The sequence below is a fragment of the Eumetopias jubatus genome, unplaced genomic scaffold, assembly GCF_037043125.1.
Source record: "Eumetopias jubatus isolate StellerSeaLion01/CBP00866 unplaced genomic scaffold, mEumJub1_p1.0 scaffold_6, whole genome shotgun sequence".
Classification (NCBI taxonomy): domain Eukaryota; kingdom Metazoa; phylum Chordata; class Mammalia; order Carnivora; family Otariidae; genus Eumetopias; species Eumetopias jubatus.
In genome coordinates this window covers 34,603,903-34,625,522 of record NW_028274812.1, presented here as the reverse complement: position 1 = coordinate 34,625,522, position 21,620 = coordinate 34,603,903, and the positions used below count along the sequence as shown (strand labels likewise).

The 21,620-nt window shown below is 36.8% G+C and overlaps 1 protein-coding gene across 1 annotated transcript in view; it reads left to right on the top strand.

Annotated features, from left to right (window-relative positions):
* LAMA2 (laminin subunit alpha 2) overlaps positions 1-21,620 on the top strand; it is a 468,253-nt gene that overhangs the window by 362,714 nt on the left and 83,919 nt on the right. Inside the window, exons 42-43 of the mRNA XM_088023741.1 lie at positions 12,360-12,462; positions 21,153-21,269. Coding sequence (XP_087879867.1) covers positions 12,360-12,462; positions 21,153-21,269 — 220 coding nt within the window. The remainder of the gene's footprint in view (positions 1-12,359; positions 12,463-21,152; positions 21,270-21,620) is intronic.

Genomic DNA, 21,620 nt, shown 5'->3' with positions numbered 1-21,620 from the left:
ATAAAGGGAGATTTTGTCATTTCTCTCTTAAAAATTGAGAGGTCAAGCAAAGAGATGTAAGGATACAGATTTGAAAAGTACAATAAATGAGCTTGATTTAATGGTCTTATAGAACTCTATATTAATTAGATAATTCCATATGTCCCATTAGATAAAGCACTCATGAAACTTAAAAAAGAGAGAGCCATAAACTAGATCACAAAGCAAGTATAAGTAAATCCCAACACTCCAATAGCATCTCAATTCTCTGAGCACAGTGCAATAAAATTAAAAAATTACACATCAGTATTGTTCCCCAGAAATGTTTTAAATAAAAATCACACTTCAAATTAATTCATGGGTCAAAGAAAAATATAGTTTGAAATTACGAGTACAAAATATTTCATAACAAAATGGAGATAAAACTACACATCACACCCAGTGGCACTAAAAAAGCAAGTGAAGTTTAAAATACAGTTATTAGGAAAAGGTGAGAACTGAACCCAATTATCTAAAGTTTCTGATCAAGAAGTTCAAAATAATATATAAAGAAAGGAATAGAAATAAAAACAGAAATTAATGACCTAGGGAAGATATTAGGAAGCTGATTCTTACAATAAACAGGCAAAACAAGACTAAGTAACTAGAGCTGGCACATATGGACGGGATTAGGAATGGAGAGGGGGACATAATGGTAGAGATAATATAGATTTAATAAATATGGATATACTCGGGTACATGAGCGACTTTTTTCAAATAAATTTGAGTGCTTGATGAAGTGGACGATAAATCCAAATGTACTCAGAAAGAGTAAACCTGAGTAGGAGTCTCGTCATTAAATGAGTTGAGTCAGTTGTTAATAATCTACCCATAACAAAATAATAATGTCTACCAAAATTTCAAGGACTCAATATCCAAAACATTTTAAAGAAAAGAAAAACAAAGAAATATTCCCTGGCTTATTTTATGAGTCTGATATAATCTTGATGGCGGAACACTGTGCGAACAAGACAGGATCAAAAAGAAAAACTATAGGTCAATCATAAATAGAGATGTAAAACTTTAAATAAAATATTATCAAACCAAATCCAAATCTATATTTTTAAAGATGTACACAAATACGGTAAAAAGTTAATATTAGTCAAGTATGGATGATGGGGATACAGGTATCTATATTAATTTCTGTTCTTATCAGTATACTTAAATTATTTCCTAGTTAAGTGTTTTAACTAAAATGAAAGTAAGAGGAAATTGAAAATCAGTTCTGCAGGAAGATCTGCCCTGAAAAATATGAAGAAAGTGGTTTTTCAAGGCTCCCGGAAATGAAAGAACAACCCTCATCCTTCACACCAACAAGAGGCCCTACATTTCTTTCTTTCTTTTAAAATTCATGATGCATGCATATTTTATTTCCTTTTAAATTGAAAAGAGAAGCAGGAAATTTCAAGCAACAATCCCCTGACCTAACTTTTCTCACCTCTAAACTCACACACCCAGGGACAATCATTGCTAAGTCTTCCAACTATTTCTTCTCCTTTGGTCTCTCTTGATAATATCATTATCATGTTATCATGCTATTCGTTACTTTAGGGAATTATCTTTTTAATTACTGCAGTGATATGTGACATGAAGTTCACATAGATCCTATCACATCACATCTCCCTCTCACCCATTTCCCAGTGTAGGTAGTTACCGTGTTTAGATCCTATACTGTTTTCTTTTTAAACTTAAGTGGAGGGGCTCAGAGCTTTATTTCCTGTTCCTGTCAATGATGGACTCCCCACTCTCTAAATGCAGACCTTTGTGCCTTCATCCTGCCTTTAGTTCCCTTTCTCCTTCCAACTTCTAACCCCCCCCCCTTTTTTAAAGATTTTATTTATTTATTTGACAGAGAGAAAGATAATGAGAGCAGGAACACAAGCAGGGGGAGTGGGAGAGGAAGAAGCGGGCTTCCCGCGGAGCAGGGAGCCGGATGCGGGGCTCGATCCCAGGACCCTGGGACCATGACCTGAGCTGAAGGCAGACGCTTAACGACTGAGCCACCCAGGTGCCCCCCAACTTCTACCCTTTTAACTTTCGTATTGTCATACAAATAGAATTTAAATTTTTGTCTATAACCAGAACCTTAATTGGAAGCACTTCCTTAAAAGACCACCTCTGATTTTTTTCAGTGCGGGAAGCCTGGGGGGCACTTGTCTGGCTGCATCGCCCTGTGCCACCAGTGAAGGGGTAAAGGGCACTCTGTTCCATAAAAGGATTTGCAGGGCATTTTCCATTTTTATCCTCATGGCTGACTCTCATCCCCTACCTCACCCATTGTTTCTGAGCCTGGCCACCTTCAAAGTCTGTGAGCCTCCTTCCTGGATTACCCCCTCCTGAGCAAGGTGAGGGTCCAGTGACTGCAGTGGATTGAAGGGGGAGTAAGTATCTGAGGACCCGTGTTGATGTGGTGAGGGAGGCGTGTCTATCCTTCTAAAGTGAAGATTCCTCCGCTGAAGTCATACACTTTCTCTTACCTCCTTTTCTTTACACCACCATACTTTTAATTTCCACCATCTCCCCTGCACACTTACTCCCATTTTATTTAGTCTCTTGGTACTGTTTTGTGAAAACAGTGTCTTTTGCTCAAAATTCAGATTTTTAAAAATTTTTTTTCTTTTTCAAAATTTTATTTAAATTCAAGTTAGTTCACCTATAGTGTAGTTTTAGTTTCAGGGGTAGAATTGAGTGAAGATTCAGATTTTATTTTATTTTATTTACTTATTAGAGAGAGAGAAATAGCACGAGCAGGAGGAAGGGGCAGAGGAAGAATCAGACACCCTGCTGAGCAAGGAGCCCGATGCGGGGCTCGAACCTGGGACCCTGGGATCATCACCTGAGCTGAAGGCAGTCACTTAACCGACTGAGCCATCCATGTGCCCCAAAAATTCAGATTTTAAATTAGGTAATCCATATTTCTGAGGAGTCTTTTGCTCTCTTCCTATATTTTATTTCCTCGTGGGGAGGGTATGTTTGAGGGTCTCCACTAACCCATGCAGTGGTTGGAGGGGTCAGAAAAAGGCATCCCCACTGGGTGAGATACACCACCAGGCCACACAGTGTGGTGAGCAGTAAGCTGGCCAGTCCAGTGCCCCTCTGTGTGTGTGTAAACCTTTGGGCACAGCCCCAAGATCCCTGGGCTTTGGAAGCTGCTGAGTTTCTCTGCCTGCCCTCTGCTGTGCACAGTGAGCTCCCATGCTATTTCACTGCTCGGTGACTGTGATGTTTTGTTTCCTTCCTACTTGCTTTTTTCCAGAAAACAATGTTCCCAGAATTAAAATGTAGGCTGATAATAGACCCGTTAGTGGACAGAAACGTGGATCACCACAACTGGCCCCCTGAGTATTTTGCTCTTTAACTATTTCTCACCCAGGATGCCATGATTTTCATATAGGTAACACCTGATACATAGTAGCCGATCACAAATGTAGATTGCCACCTCCCATCTCCAAACACTAATGTCAGAAATCTAGCATGGCCAGGATGCCTCAGATTTTCAGAATTGATAAGATATTTGAATTGTCATGAGATATAGGAAAGTTGAAGAGAGAAGACGATTTCAAAGGAAAAATAAAATTTCTTTCCCTATTTAGTTTGAGGTAATGTCTGAATATCTGTTTGAATGTAGATGTCATGTGGGATTTTTTTTAATGGATGGGAATTAGGTTCTAGTGGTGTGCTAGAATTTCTAAATCAAGTTGGGGAAAGAAAATAGCAGGATAGAATTTGGGAATTAGAAGATCTGCCTTCAAATTGAGTGCATTGTACGATCTATTCTGATCCCTCCCTTGACTTGATTCTTATGGTAAATATAGTACGTAAAGCCCAGATCCTTTTATCTGATTTAATATTCAATCTCCAACACTCTAAGATCATTTCTTACTCTTCATTGGCCTAGTTATGGTACTTATAAAAGGTGCTCATGAACTACTTATTGATAAGTACGAGGTATTACACATGTCCACATTTTAAATTTTCTCTTTAAGATTTTAAAAATTGTGACCACATACTTAATGTACTTAATGTGTAAATAGCATTACAAAATACAACATACAGGGTAATCAGAGATAATTGGAATTCTAACCTGTCCTCAAACCAGCAATAATCACAGATGTTTTCATTCGTCATGCTAATAAAAATAATACATTTCGACTTTTACCTAATTTATTCTTTGTTATGTTTTCCTTTCTTTCCTACTATTATTCTGTCCTTTAATATTATTAATATTATTCCTAATAATTTCTTCTTATTTGTTAGTTTTTGAGTCCTTATAGTAGCAAGATTCTTTGACATAATGGCTATTGGTGTATAAATCATAAGGGTAAACACTGTGAATCTTGCAATAGAATGATTAAACATTAAGGCATTTCTAATGAGTGTTTGTTTAGAGATATGGTCATATCTTCTCTTCAGTCTGTCTTATTTAGTATTTGCTTTGTGTAATTGGATGAACCAAAATACATAAAGAATACTTGCAAGGTCATTTTTGAGTTTTTATTTCCTACATAAAGGACTGTGCAAATATTAGCAGAATACAGACTGCATTCAAAAGGCTCGATAAAATATGGTGTTAGTCAAGTTGTACCCTTTAAATCACATATACCTTGTATTTTATTCTGTCAACCACTGCTTAGAAGTTATTCACACAGTCATTTTGACTTCTTATTAATACCTACAATCACTGGGGGTGTCTGGGTGGCTCAGTTGGTTAAGCATCTGCCTTTGGCTCAGATCATGATCCCGGGGTTCCAGGAGCTCAGGTCATGATCCCAGGGTTCTGGGATCAAGCCCCAAGTTGGGCTCCCTACTCAGCGGGGAGCCTGCTTCTCCCTCTCCCTCTGCCATTCCCCCTGCTTGTGCTCTGGCTCTATCTCTCTGTCAAATAAATAAGTAAAATCTTTTTAAAAATATACCTACAATCATTGGAATTTAAATTTTGTACCCATGTAGTATTAATGGGAAAATGGCATAAACCCGTAATTGATATGACAATTGAATCTGCTGATAAGATTGGTGAGCATTTTTTCTCCATCAGCAGCTCAGCAACTTACCTAACAACTGAGTGATTCACACAATAGCAAATATGGAAAAAGTCAGTGAGAATTGAAGTCACCTAGAAAAATATTGAATCTGTATGTAAAAGTAGTATTCATTAAGCCACCATGATATAGTGATTTTCCCAGTATATGATATGCTCACTGGAGTCAATAATTTTAAAAACTAGATAGGAAACAAAAAAGCAAACTTCTGTTTTATGACCCAGCATAAGACATATTTAAAAATTCAGGGCATGAAAAGTTAAAAACCAAAGGGTTTGTTTGTATCATCAGTCCAAAACATGGCAATTCTTTGGGGTGATGCTATAATGCAACATAAATAAGAACTAATTTCGTTCAAGGTGGTTGTGCTCTCAGACTCATTATTTAGAATTTCCACCTATAAGGGCAATAATCAAGAGGTGAAATGGCCACACTGGATTGGACTTTGAACATCAACTGGAAAAAAAAAATATTAGGCTCTGAGAATGTTCTCCAACTCCATAAATGCTTCTCTATTGCCTTGACTCCAAATCAAGATTTCTTATAGTATCTGCTCATTCTGCCCCCATCAGCTTCTTCAGTTCGTGCCTCATTGCAGTAAGCTAGTGGCACCCATAGGTGCTGGGGCAGTGGCTGTCAGGCTGTAATTGGTGAAAATCTGTTCTCACTTAGTCATATATTTTTAAATCCTCTCTTGATTGTCCTTCTTGGTGTTCTCGTCAAGCTGAAAGTGCCCAGTCACAATTCTAAACTTGCAGTTTTGAGGATTCCTATTTCATGCAAGTCTCCTCTGTATGCTCACTAGCTTTCAGTCTTCTGCAGAGATTCATCTAATCTCTCTCTCATCCTAGGGCATAGTGTGCGAGGCCAGGACCTACAGCCTTTCAACAGATTTCTGACCACGGCCATCTCCCTGGGTTGTTTGTTCCTCACTCTTTATTTACTATTTCATTTTAATACCCTGTAGTGTTTTAAAAATATAGGTCATATTAAAACACCTTTAAAATCAATGAACAGTGATTTCCTTATTTTAAAATTATGATCTTTTTTAATTGTTACAAAGGCAGTTCTTACCTGTTATAGAAAAGTGGAAAATACAAGCAAAAGGAGAAAATATATAATGTGCATAAGCCCACCAAACACAAATGATCACTTTTATAATGTTTATCTGCACGTACCTTTTCCTATGCAAACAAATTTTTGGCAAATATAGAACTGTTTTGTAACTTACTACATAAATATATCTAATTAACATCACATGCACATTTTTTTCAGTATTCTCAAAAATTATATCTTTTACAATGTATATAGGATTAGATTCCACCATTTCTTCTGAGAATTTATTTTACTAGAGTAAGAAATTTCTCCCTGATTTTTAACAACACTCTAACATACCTGAATATAAATTTCTTCTGATAAACACCTCATACAAACACATTACAGCTAATCACCAGCCCTTACATGTATCCCTGCATATTATTGGAACCATTTTCTTTATTAAAAAAATTTTAGACTTAAAATCATTTAAGTTATGTAATGTCTTTGCACAGTATCTCCTTTAGAGATATGCAGGACTTATCTTCTAAAATAAATTATTTCATAAAGAGGGAGCAATGGAATAAGTCATAAACCATGCTGATGAATCTTCAATTACTTCTCTAACAAATAAAAACAAAGGAAAAAAGAAATATTCTACATCTGTCCTTAGAGACAACTCTTTGAATGAATTCAGAAATTCTGTCTCTAATAAAGAAATTATTTGAGGACCATTTAGAAAAGCAATAAAAGTGTAATGTAGAAGGTAATACAAACAATAGCTTTTATAATTCTTCTTTTTAAGACTTTGTTTACTTATTTGACAGAGAGAGAGAGAGCACAAGCAGGGGCGAGCGGCAGACAGAGGGAGAGGGAGAAGCAGGTTCCCCACTGAGCAGGGAGCCCGATGCAGGGCTTGATCCCAGGACCCTGAGATCGTGACTTGAGCCGAAGGCAGACACTTAACCAACTGAGCCACCCAGGCACCTCTAAAAAACAGCTTTTAAATTTGCTTTCTTAAATAATAAATCACTGGGAGACAGGTATAACACCCTAAGCTTAACTTCAGGTCTCATATTCACATCTTCTTCTCCTAATAGAGCTTCCTCTGACAACAAAACACTGCCAGGTTTCCATGCTCCATTATGGTAGTAACCATTTTCTTTATAAGGATTGTTTTTTTGTTCTCTACTACAGTTCCAGTGGGCAAGGCAGACTGTCTCCGTCTTTGGATAATCAGAGCTTACTTTGGTGCTTGAGACAGCTAAAAACTTTTTTTGGGTAAATCAGTCAATTCCTTATCAATGACATGGTACTTTAACAAGAGTTACTATGAATATTTAACAAATAGTAGGAAGGAGAATACTAACATGTATTAAAAACCAATTAAATGCCAAGCCCTCTATAAAATCTTTGTAGACTTTATCATTTCATTTTTTTCTGTATCTTTCCTTCTCTAAAAATGTCTTAAATTATCTCATATTTTCCATAAACAATCATTAACTAATAAAAACATACAGTAGCCTACATATAATACTGTGTATGATATATTTTCATAAACATTTTATATAATTTATATATATATACATATACACACAAAATAACTTATTTATAAAAATACAATTTCTAAAAAGCAAGAAACAACATATCTTGCAACTCTAAGAACCTCATTTATACTTCCCATATGCTGTAGACACAGCTCAGAAACTCAGATGCAGTGCTTATGAATATGTATGAAGTATAATTAGCTTGGAAAATGCTGCTTCATCACCTGTCCTGATGTAGATGTGCTTCGGTGACTTACTAAGCAATGTTGGAAAAGGAACTCTCCAAATTCCAATGAGTTGAAACAGTTCCATTCATCCATAACATGTTAGTAAGTTTTCATTCTGTTATATGAAAGGCTGTTCTTTTAAACCTGGGTTGTGGATGTACTGTTTATGACTGACAGTTGTATGGCATTAGCCCTTTACTTTAGTATTTTGGAGTGCTTCTTGAAACACTGAAAACCTGTCTATCCCTCCGCATCCTTGAACACAAACCTCTCATTTCCACTGCCCTTGCCTAAGGTTACAACTTTTTTTCTCTAGCCTATACTATGATAATAGCCGATTGGTGTCTCCTTTTTCTGCCACACACCTGCCCAGTTCATCTTCCTGGACTAAAACTCTAACCATACACTCTTACTCAGAAGCTTTCAATGGCTCCATGTTACTTATTGCCCAGTGTTTTTAGCCTGACATTCAAGCTTTCCAGAAATTGACTCTAACCTGCCTAACAGCCTTAGTTCTTCATACTGCCCTTCATAAACTCTACAGTCCTTTGCAACTGAAATACTTGTTCTGTTCTCCGCACATCAAAATTTCCTGCCTCCTTGGGGCAACTGTGTGGCTCAGTCAGTTGAGCATCCAACTCTTGATTTCAGCTCAGGTCATGATCTCAGGGTCCTGGGATTGAGTCCCACGTCATGCTTCACACTTGGCAGGGAGTCTGCTTGAGGATTCTCTCCCTCTCTCTTTGCCCTTCCCCCCACTCATGCTCTCTCGTTTTCTCAAATAAATAATAAATAAATCTTAAAAAAAAAAAAATCCTGCATCCTTGCCTTTCCGTCCCTTACCTGAGCAAGGAATGGTTGACTAAAAATCCAGGAAGAAATCATCAGCTTCCTGAAAAGCACGAAAGACAAGATGCTTGGGAGCAAAAGAGAGGTGACATTCATAAATGCAAGAAAATAGGAAATTAGCAGCAGGGAAGTCTATCAGCAGATGGACTTTAGTTAGGGCTCAGTCATGTTGTTGGATAAATGTGCCAAGGCCCAATGAAAGATCAATAAGTTGATAATCAGACTAATCAGAAAAAAAATCAATATCCAATATTCAACATCAGGAATAAAAGAGGTAAAATCAGTACAACTTCTGCAGACAATAAAGGATTAAAAAAAGAAAATTATTAATGACTTTATCCCAGAAATTCAACAATTTGAATGAAATGGACAGATTCTTTGAAAATTACCAACTACCCAAACTCACAAATAACTAACTTGAATGTCCATTAAAGAATTGAATTTGTACTTAAAAACCTTTGTACACACATATATACACACACCCCACACACAAATTCAGCCCCAGATGATTTCACTGGTGAATTCCATGAAACATTTAAGGAAGAATTAATAAATTCTTCAGAGAATTGAAGAGAAAATATGTCCCACCCCATTCTATGAGGCCAGGATCACTCTAATACAAACCAAAGACAGTATGAAAGAAAATTTTAAATCAATATCCCTCATAAACATAGATGCAAAAATTCTTGACAAGGTTATAAAAATGAAATCTAACCATTTATTAAGATAAGCTACAAACTATTGGAATATATTTGCAAATTACTTGTCTGATAAAGGATTTATATCCAAATTATGCACAAATATCTTTCAAAATTCAGTAACAACAAACAACCCAATAAAAAATTGGGCAAAAGATTTAAACAGATGGAAAATAAGCACATGAAAAGGTGCTCAAGATTATTTGTCACAAGGAAAATGCAAATTAAAACCAAAATGATACACCTATTAGCATGTCTAAATTTAAAAAGACTGACTACATCAAGTACTAGCAAGGATGTAGGCAAACATAATTCTCATACACTACTGTTGGGAATTTAAAGTAGCACAAATAATTTAGAAAACAAGTTGGTAGTTTCTTAAAAAGTTAAACATACTACTATATCATCTAGCCACTCCACTTCTAGGTATTCACTCCAGGAGAAAATGAAAGCATATGTTTATCTAAAGATTTATACACAAATGCAACTACCACTCAATTTACAATGGTCAATGCTGGAGATGAGTGAAAGAAGCCAGACAAGAGAACAAACTAGATGGGCCCATTTATATAAGATTTTGTAAAATACAAATTAATAGTGATGGGAAGAGGAGCAGTGTTTGTGTAGAGATGCAAGGAAGGGTGGAAGGGAGAAAAAAAAGAAATGAATATTTCCTCTACCTTAATTGTCGTGATGGTTTCATGGGTGTCTATATGTCAAAACTTACCAAAATGTAAATTTTAAATATGGGAAGTTTACTTATGTCTCAGTAAAACTGTTGAAAAGTGTAAAAGGCAGACAAAAAATGAATACTGGTCACCATTGTCCATAGTCCCTCAATTTCCCCAGCTCAAACTTTAGTCTCTTTCCATGTTGTCTGACTTTTCTCCCTCTTTTCCTCTGACTTCATTTCATTATTTTCTTCCTTGCAGCAAATCAACTTTCTCTCCCTCCTTTATCCACTTTGCATATCCAAGATAAGCTTTAAAATTGTGGTTGTTAAATGCTTGCCAGATTGTATTTTTCTAGAAAGACATTCACATCTCAAGGCTGCAGGGATCAGATGAGATCGGGCACGTTCAGGGTGGTATGAGGGGGAAGGCTGTTTTTCTTCCTTCCTCTCTCCCTCCCTCCCTCCCCCCCTTCCTTCCTTCCTCCCTCCCTGCCTCCCTCCCTGCCTCCCTCCCTCCCTCCCCCCTTCCTTCCTCCCTCCCTCCCTCCCTCCCTTCCTCCCTTCCTCCCTTCCTCCCTTTCCCATCTTTGCCTAATTTCATCTAGTACTCTGGGTGACCCATATCATCGGGGTGGCTCAAGATCGTCAATACCAACATTAGTTATTTTACTACAATGATGTTAGCATCTACTGAAACCTACTTTATCCCTATCCAAATTGATTTGGACTCCTGAGCCTTAAATTTCTTTCTCTGCTTGACCACTTCTCCTTCCTCATTGTCAGACAGATTGTCAGCTATCACTTCTGCGGCTTTCATGTGCCTATTTAGAGAATCTTCATCCTTCTTTCTTTGTAATTTCCTTCCTCTGATCTGTTTTGATCCAGAAAACTTATAACCAAGGGAGTAAGAATGGCATGTAAATTTGGAACAGATGTAGAACCTGAGTAGCTAACTAAGGCTTATTTTTTTTTTAAGTAAGGTACACTGGATTTGTGCCACTTACACCAATGCTCTTTCCTTTTTTTTTTTTTTTTTTTGAGATAAATGACACTATGTGATGTTAGTGTATCTAATTTCCAAAGGAAACTGTAGGACTAAAAATTTCTGTGTTCTCAGTTGAAGAAACTGTCCATTTGCCATAGAATAATTTTCTGGATTTGTCGCTCTTTTTGCAAGTACTAGCTACATACGCACAATGTCCCTTTTTATTTATGTAGATGTATCCAATATGTCCTTTTGTAGATTTCTTAGTATTATGTAATCAATCTGTTCTGTGACCAGTAGAGCTGTTAGTATAAGACCTGAAAATAAATTTTACCGCAATAGTCACAAATTCTATGATCTTTCCTAGTTTAATGCTCAAATAATGTGACTGGTTAAAAAAAAAAAAAAGTGACAGAGGCATTGCCGGTATCATTTGGAGTGTTATGTCTGGGATAACCTGAATTCAGCTTTATAACTTCAACAGTAAGTTTAGCATTCTCTGGCTCTTCTTGCACCTGAAATACTTTTCCAATTTAAACTTTACACTAAGATCCTGTTTAATTTATCTCTTGGTATAAATGTATTACATGATGATTGCTGAGGAACAAACACTATTAAAATGGACCCCTAGACATTAAGTTAAATGATCCCATTCCCATATCATTCTTCTATCTTTGTGTCATCTTTTTTAATCTAAGCCTCAACAAATACATCTTTGCTAGGAGATGATTGTAGCTCAGAGATTGTTATTTAGAAGATTTTGTTTTGCTGTAGTGCTTGGAGACGTGTTTTCAAAAGGAGCGGTGTTCTTCCTCATTTGAAGGGGATAGGAACTGCTCCCCCACTTATCACATAACTCAAGTAAAATGTGCTTAGGGATAAAGTCAGTAGATGTGTTCAGTCCTTAATATGCTCAACCATTCTATAGCATTCAGTACCAATTATGTCCTTGCAACACTGCCAACCATCATGCTTTGAGTCACTTCTGCATCCCTTGGTTTCTGTAATATCATGCTCTCCTGGTTTCTCTTTGCCCTCTAGAATCTGTTATCTTGCCAGTGCCTACCCCTTAAATTAAAATTCCTAAGGTTTCTGTTCCAGTTGTTCCCTCTCCCAATAAAGAGTCTCCTGACTTTAATCGCCAGTATGTGCTGATAATTTTTAATTCTACGTCTGTAGCCCAGAATGCTTTCCTGAAAGTAAGCTCTGTATACCAGCTGCCCGCCAGATATGTCTACTCCATAATTCTGTGGGTTTTGATATGTGACACTTCTTTTACTGTCCACAGGCAACAGGTCCTCAGGGTTCACTAAAGGAAGGTGCCAAAGGCTCTCTTCAGAAAAGCTTTGGGATTCTTAATGAAGCCAAGAAGTTAGCAAATGCCGTAAAAGGTTAGTGTGACCTCTCTTTGTTATTATTTTCAGGCTAATCATAGTTCTATTTGGTAGGATATTTTATTACACTATTGGAAAAGTGGAATTGTTTCACTAGAGTTTTTATGATGGTTTTTATTATTGGGATTTAATGCAAGTAAACTATCTCACCAGTTTTATGCCATTTTATCATCACATCTCATTTTGCATTGGGTAATATTTCATAATTTTTAGACCTAATTTATATAACATCATTTCACTTATATCTAAAGTACGGTGACTTGTAAATTAAAGTATAACAAGTTTTTAAGAGTACCAAGCCCCACTTGTTTTGGCTTCAGAAATGACAGTCACAAAGGAATGAGTTAGGCAGATGTAGTATAAATGTCCTTACGAAATTTTCAATTTGTTAGTGGTCACGTTTCCTGAAAAGTTTTCACACTTTTTAAATACATTCTTCTTGTATTTTCTTCCTAATTCAATCATCAAAGTGTATAAAATATCTACTCTAATCCATTAGGGGTTTTTGCATTAAAAATGTATTACTCAATATAGCTGCTCTCTAGGTAAGCTATCATATTTATTATTTCATTCAAATATCTCCTGTTTCTCTCTGCAGCCTCATTCCTTGCCATTTTCTGGCTTGCTTCCATCTCCCCAACTTCCTGAAATATTCATGGTCCTTCCAAAACATACTACTATTCCAAGCCTCCGTATTTCAGAGTGTTAATCCTTCTCTTTGGAATGCCTCTCCATCTTTCGTTCTTTTTCGTATAATTACATTTACCAGACCTTCAAGATTAAGCTCAGATGTCATCTTCCCCAGGAACCTTGACACCCCATCTGAACCACATGCCCCTTCTCACTGCGTACCTTTCTCACAGACTTGTCAAACTGCAACCATGTACTTAGAGTCCATCTTCTTGAGGACGGACACGGGATCTTCTTTTTAGCGTTGTTTTTCTAGTGTATAATATCACAGGGACTAGCTCAAATCAGGAAATAAGCATATTTTTGAGAAGAACGGAATGGTATTGGTCTTTGCTAACCTTAGAAAAAGAAGAGGTTTTATAAGCATTTATATTTGTCATGCTTTAACTAATTGTCCGTGGTCTCTAATAGAGGCTGATAGGAGATTACAACTTCTGGTATCCGTGTGATGGTATTTTGAGAGCAAAATGCTTTGGACTGTGTGTCACAGGTGGAAAAAAAAAAACCCTGTACACATGATTTTGTGCAGGAGCTTGCTCTTATTCTAACCTCAAGAGTAACTGTAGAGTCAAAACCTATTTTCCTCTAGGGCAAGTTGAGTTGATCTCATTACTTTGTGGCCACTCCTTCCCATCCAGTGCCTTTGCCCAGCGCTAGGAAGGATTAAGGTGAGGTGAGTGAGGTTAGGTCGTGCAAGTATAGGGTGATGTCCTGTATTATTTAAAAGTTTAATATTTTGTTCATCATTGATCTTTTTTGAATCCATTTTAATCTTTTTAAATACTGCATTAAAATATTTTTGATTACTGAGTGTTTTGGTGTCCCTTTAAATTTTATACCTGAGGTGAATGCCTGAGTCACCTGCCCTCACTCCCTGCTCTGCCCTCACCTATATTTCCCCCAAAATACTGGCGTTATAAAAATAAAGAAAGAATTCCATTTTCAGAGATTTTTTTTTTCCAAAAAAAAAAAGAAATCTGAAGACAGGCCTGGTGGAAAAGGTTAGGAGACAGAAATGTTCATTAGTTTAAATGTTGGTTTTTTTTTTTTTTTGTACTTCAGGTAGTACATTATTTAAAGTAATGAAAACCCACAAACTACTCAAGTAATAATTTCTCCAAAAATCCAAGCCAGGGCTCTGACGGAGATGGGAATGTTTTCTTGCTACATTATGACATTCCCCTGATTTGTGGCCAATTACACAAGTTATAAAATGGCTGTTAATCAGGGAAATGCCATATATTACCACCAGGAACTGCTGAAATAGGCCCTACAGAGCAAAACTCTTGACAGCAGCTATTAAAATAGAGATTTAGTCATTTCCCTTTCTCTGGTGCCTGGAGTTAGAAGGAATAAAAATGGTGAGGCCAGTCTACCCTCCATATTTCTAATTTGTTACTTGGTTCAATTCAGTATAATCCGGTGAGTTCATGCTTTAGTCACGAATGACTTAGTGCTGCTCCCTGCCATTTTTATGCTGTCCTTGCCTTGAGGGAGTCTGAACTTGCCAGGAGCAATTTGTTTTGCTTTTTAATTTTTGAATATACATTTGTTAAAAGTCAATTTGCCCTTGTACGCATTTGAAATTTGAAACCAGTCTACACTGCACTGATTGAATGTCTACGGAGGTTAAAATCATGTCCTTGATAGATACGGAACTTGGGACAAATTGATGATCGAGAGAGTTAGAAGATGAATTAATACCAGCAGGTGAATTAATGCTCCTTTGCAGATTGACAAGAGAGTTTGTCAATCAAATGGCCAGTTGAGGTTCTCACGGAATGTGTACAAGGCAAGGAATGAAGCAGAGGATGGTATATTAGAAGCCTGAGAATACTAAGAATTTACAATTATATACCGTATCTTATATAGAGTAACTTCTCAATATTATTTACTTCTTAATTTATCCCTAATTTTTGTCTTTGCCCAAGTAAGTGAAATCATTCAATTACTAAGGAGCAAATAGAAAACATTTCTGTAAAATGGATGACACTCCTATGAAATAAAAAGATCAATTCCCAAACCCAAAAATACTGACTCAGTGAACTGCATGACACATGGTACTGTCCAGCACAAAGAACAGTACCAAAGTTATTCCACACATTATCTTTTAACAAATTAATCAATGCTTTTCTTCTATACTATGATCCTCCAAACACTCAGGCTTTCAGTCTAGACAAGTGTATCAGAAAGGTTCTGCCTTCATGAATGTAATACAGTTTCATTGACTAACCTGGTAAGATTCTGTTATTATTTTAGATTAGAAAAAAAAAGAATAAACAGGAATACTGCAGTGCTGTTAAACCAAAGTATGATGCAGGATTTAAATTTTGTCCAAAGCCTTCTTTCATTATTAAAGATATACTCCTTTTGACTTCACTTACTACCACTTGCCAGAATCAGTCTTTCTGAAGATAGACATGTGAAGGACAAACAAAATCCGTTCCATGGACAAAAAACAATGTTGGACTAAATGGATGAAATCAAGCTTGGATCCCCTAGCTGACCGTAGTGTGGAGAACAATACAGTCTTTTCCCAAAGATATTGCCAATTCCTCATACAGAGCTGTAGTTCCTCCTTTGGAGTGTGAATAAAGAAATAAAGATAATAAAGCCAGGTTGGAGTTGGTTGAGGAGTTAAAATGAAAAGTGAATAAGTAGTGGCAGACATGGAAAGGGAGAAACTATTGGGCCAGACAGTACTTGTCTGGTTCTTTTCAAGGTCTTTTAGAATACCTTGCTGGCCAGAACACAGTGAGCCTACAGGCCCACAGTCAGGCTTCAGAGCTTGTCCTAGCGGAACTGTAAGCAGGTTTCAACTTCTGGCCATTTTGGTTTCTCGTTACCCTTGCTGAAGAGAGGATTCGCCTCATCTCTATTCTGGTTTCTTAAGTCTTTGGAGATCCTGCCACCAGACAAGCCCCCCCTTCCCTCCTCTCCTCAGACTTTTCACTATGACCCTCTCTCTAGCGGGAGGAAGAGCACATTCAGTGGCAGCTGACGGTTACTGAGGGCCGGTCAAGCACTGTGCCCGTGATGAACAAGACCAAATTTGGCCCTTTGAGATCAGGACAAGGTTTCTCCGTAACATGCCTCCCTATAAACCTGCCGACCAAGCGATCTCAGAGGTTCCCATGCATGGTCACTCTAGTGCACTCTGGGCAGAAGAGGCAGTCAGAGACAGGACACATCCCAAACTTGTGACAGCAACTGGAGAAAGGGAAGCATGGGAGTAAAGTCATGAAAGGGGGCTAGAAATACAAAAAAGTGGCAAAACTGGGCATAGCGACCTCATTGAGTCAATTGACAGGAGGCTGGGGACAGGAATCGGGGTCTCACTTTCACCTGGCTTCCTTCCTTATGCAGCTGTCCTTCCTTCAGCAAGGCCCCAGATTCCTGCCCTGGGTCGTGGGGTTAATTTAGGGGACAGACTCTGGATATTTTAAGATTTAGAAATATTAAGCAGGCAAAGGACTAGATAGGTGAGTGAAAAATTATAGTAAAGTGACCTGAGGGAAGCTGTACCTCTTATGTTCTTAAAATATGCAAAGATGATAATACATAATATAATACAATAAAATTGAAAATTGTGTCAAGCAATCATATATTATGTAATTTGGTAGATTTGGCCACCTCTCGTATGTAAAACAAAATCATTTGAAGAAACACCAACAATCTGAATGCACCCCATTTATATAGTGGCACCAACACTTTAGGCCACATTAGTCTGTCTCCAAAGCTGATGCTTTTACCTACTGCTGGGCAAAAACACTGGGCTTCTGCCATAGTCCAGAGGGTGGCACAGTGACATTCACGATCCTTACAAATGCTTGATCAATGAATAAGTGGATGAATACCCAAGTGTAGCCAAAATCTCTCATTATCAGGAAGGTCACAATCAAGATATTTTACATGACCTCATGCCGATTCCTTGCCTATTTCAAACTTTCTGCTTCAGACCTACACAGAGAAATGCTGCAGAGATTAACCTGTTCTCTAGTTTAGAAGGTGCCTCGACAACAAAACATGAAACACATTTGTAACAAATACAAGTTATGTGGATTAAATTCTTCTTTTACAAAGAAATCCTAAAGAGAGGATATTCCTTCATTTTTTGGTAAAGAAGCAAATCAGAAGTGATAACGAGTCCATCAGAGTATTGGTTCATAATAAGACAAATGTCATGGTAATCAAGGAGTTCACTGCAAAATATTATCTGAATGGCAGTTTGGCAGTAGATTCCATTTAACCAGACCCCTTCAAACTTAATAGCCATTCTGTGAATTTCACCCTTGTGAATGAGAGATTCTCTTGAGGTATTCGTTTGTGCCTAAATAAAAAATAAAAATTGCATTTGAAGAACTTAACTAGATGAGTTTCTTTTCTTTTTTTTTTTAAGATTTTATTTATTTGAGAGAGAGAGAGACAGAGATATCGAGAGAGAACACAAGCAAGGGGAGGAGCAGGGAGAAGCAGGCTCCGTGCCGAGCAGAGAGCCCGTCATGGGGCTCGATCCCAGGACCCCGAGATCATGACCTGAGCTGAAAGCAGATGCTTAACCAACTGAGCCACCCAGGCGCCCCTAGATGAGATTCAATAGTCAACATTTCAGTAAAATCTATAAAAAGCATTCTTATATTTAGTTGAAACCTGTTTCAACATCATTGCAAACTGGTAATTACATCAGGGCAATCATCGAGCCGATGTGAATTAGTTACCATTTACTTCCGGTCATAAATCCAGTACTTTCTCATACACTTCCAAAGATTTATTTCTCATATCAGTCATATGAAGGAAGGCACTATCCTCGTTTTATACACACAGAAAGGGAAAAATGAAATGGCATTTGAACCCACCTCATCTTCCACTTCTCAGTCATTGCACCGCACCGCATTTTTAATGACGAGAATTTTGTACAAGAAGACATTATTGATGATGACAGAAGTAACATAATAGCTTTATTTTGAGATATTACATAACATAGCTCAACGTTATCAGTTCTAATTTAACTAAACTGTCATTCATATTCAGCCTGGCATCAGGAACATGGTAAATGAATAAATGTGTGCTCTGAGTGGCAGTGACTTACAACTTTGGTGAGTTTTATTTTGAATATGTCTACCCTGTACAGTCAGTGGACAGGCAACAAAAGGAACTGATATCACCAGGAATGTTCACAGTCGACCCTTATCGCGCTGCTGCTTTCTCTCACCGTATGAGCTCTGTGTCTGCCAAACCCATTGACATTTGTGTTCTAATGTGTGAGGACAGGATGGGAAAGGGAGAACCAAAGCGGAAAAAGCATGTGTGTGTAGCCTTTGAGGTTTGGTGGGTGTGATATCTAGAGAGGAGATAAAGAGAAGGTCTTAACTACAGCTACGGGGTATGAAAGCTGAAGAAGTGAGAGGAAATCCTATAAAATATCGCTATGAATTATAAATCGGATCCGTGTCTTGTTCTCCAAAATTTACAACTAAAGGATCAGGTTGGATGTTCTTTAACTATTAATAATTCTGTTTCTTTGGTCATGTTACAGTTCAAACTAGGTCAGATGCAATCTTCCTTACATGTCAGCTATAGATAAACTGTGCCTCATATCTCTTTTCATTTAAAGCCAACCTTGGAGGGCTTCTTTTTGGGGATTTTCATTGCTATGGTTTCGCAGGTTTTCCATTTTGAAATCTGCAGTACTTTTCTGTACACAGCTTCTACTCACCTAATTCTATTGACAAAGCTATAAAGTGTTTAGATTTGGTTTTAAGGAATTCCAGAAACTACTACTTCAGAAAAAATGATCGGAGCGTAGGAGAGGATCCATCAGGAAGGAATCCGAATCAAATAGGTGAAACATAGAAATCAGAATGGGGTCAGAATATTCACATTCTGACCCGAGTACAGAAAGCAGAGGATCAAAATTACTGCTTTGGAACTTGAGAAATAGCAGCAACAATGTTCTTCGGATCAATCTCTCTTCTGAATAATTAGCCTGACTATTCAGCCAGTATTTGCTATTCGAATGCATAAAATAGTATAAACCAAGTGATGTCCTTGAAATTAATAATGGTTCTTTCACTGTACATGAAGATCTTGCTTGTCAGAACATTTTGAATGCTTCTTTATTTAAAAAATCAAATCCAATCAAGAAGCTAAGAAATAAAATTTCTACTGTTCCATTTCCTTAATTGATGAAGACTTCCAAGGTAATATTGAAAGAACAGCCCTTTATTCTCAAGGAATTCATATAGCGATCACAGTCATAATCAGACTGGCTTTCTCTCTGAAAGTAGACTTTCAATAACCTATCCAAAGATTTTATTTTAGTACAAACAGTGAAAAAGAAAGATGCATCATGATTGACAGAGGTGAAAAATCTAATTACTTGGAAAGTATATTTTGAGGCACTGGAATTGAAAATAATAACATCTTAGTGACTGAAATGGACATGATGTTTTCGAACAGTGCTTTGCTAAGATATTTTATGCTTTGTTTTTCAGTGATGTCATCAGGTCTTTGGCTTGGAACTTAAAGGCAGACGTGTTAATCTGTAGTATGTGCTTGCATTACTATTGTATAACAGTGGTTTAATCTGTCTGCCTATAAAAGCCTTATATGAAATGAAGTGGCTCATTAATTAACATGTTCAGTCCTCTTTTTCACAGCCAGAGTGCTGATAGTTAAGAATCCTTCATCTTCCTTTCCCTTTGCTCTTCTCCCCGGATGAAGGCCAGTAAAGGGCAGGGATCCTTCTCAAGGTGACAGGGGCCCACTCAGTTCCCCTGAGAAGTCAGGTGCACTGCCTCTACAAGGGATCTGCATACAAGCAAATGCATACAAGCAAAGCATACAAGTAATTGAGGACTCTGCCTTTTATTTATGTTTTGCGTTTCTGTAGAGCTAATTTGAACGATCAGCCTGCATCTCCCCAGGAAACAAATATTATGGCAAAATAAACTATGTAAAATATTTTTTAAAGAAATGATCTGCTTTATCCAGTCAGGAAAGGTGAAAAGTATTATAGGAAGCACAGAATTTTATATCTTTCATTTATTGAATTCCACTTGTCACTAATAAATAGTGTTTGAAAAAAAAAAAAGGCAGATTTGGTCTTAAGATACGTTTGCAGTTTGATGTGTACCTAAGCAAAATTTCTAAACTTCTGTTCTTCTATCAGCAGATTGGATCTTTGTTTTCTTTCCCCTAAAAGATTTTATAACTTTTACCCTTTATATTGTTACATTCAAACTCTGAAGCTCTCAGTTGCTATTATAATACAAACTAACCTAAAGTTTGGGCAATGTTAAAAACTAGTGGAAAGAAGTTGAAAAATTTACACTTGTAATATTAAATTATCTCCAGTAAGTGATTTTTTTTAATGTTAAAGAAATCATGCTAAGGTAGCAAGAAATAAAAAACCTCTAAAAAGCCTATTTGAGAGCAATTTATAAAATATTATTTTCTCTATTTAACAAAAATACCAGTTTATCAGAAATGCACTAGAAGTTGTTTTTTCATTCATTTTAAACTATGTATTAATGTGGTATTTATTGAAGTTGGGAGAGTCTACTTAACAGTCATATCTATTTGAGATTTTTAAAAGCTAATCCAGTGATCCATTTTCGTGAAATTTTTAAAATAAGTAACACTAATGGGAATAATGTCAAGAGGGCATCATTACAAATGCAATAAGCGATTGAATCTTTTGCAGTTTTTTTCTCAATAGAAAACCCTCAAATTAAGTCAGATAAAGATCAGATACTGAGAGGAAAACATAGCTGTTGAACCTGTTGAAGAGTGAAATGGTCATTTCATAAACACCTATTTTATATTATGATCTGAAATGTATTTATTGATAGATGCCAATAAATTAAAGGAATTAAATTAGTTCTGCTTTTTATAAACCTTATATTAAAATCATCTGAAATTACATATCCATATCAGACATGTGTAAACTCAGATGATTAAAATTGTTTTATTCTTTTTTTGTTTTCCATTCACAGAAAATGATGACTATCTGAATGGCTTAATAACCAGATTAGAAAATGCAGATGTTAGAAATGAGGATCTCCTGAGAGCTTTGAATGACACTTTGGGGAAGCTGTCAGCCATTCCAAATGGTAAGCACTTGGGACACTGCAAACTGTGTCAGTTGACCTGTACTATTAAAGAATGTCCTAACGTTTACCATCTTTTCTGACATTTCACTTGGACTGTTGTCAGGAAATTAGATATTGGTTTTCTTACTTATGAATTTTTCCTTGTGAGAATGAGAAACTAAGCCCTACTTTACCCTGTGATATTTCTTATGCTTTGTTACCCTAGCTGACATCCATTGGTATATGTTGCAAAAAGGAAAATATAGCCATCTTATTATTTTACTGTTCTTCCATGTGTCAGCCCATAAAATCTTTCTAATAAGATTATTATTATTATTACAAATAATATTGTTTGTAATCTCATGTTAATGG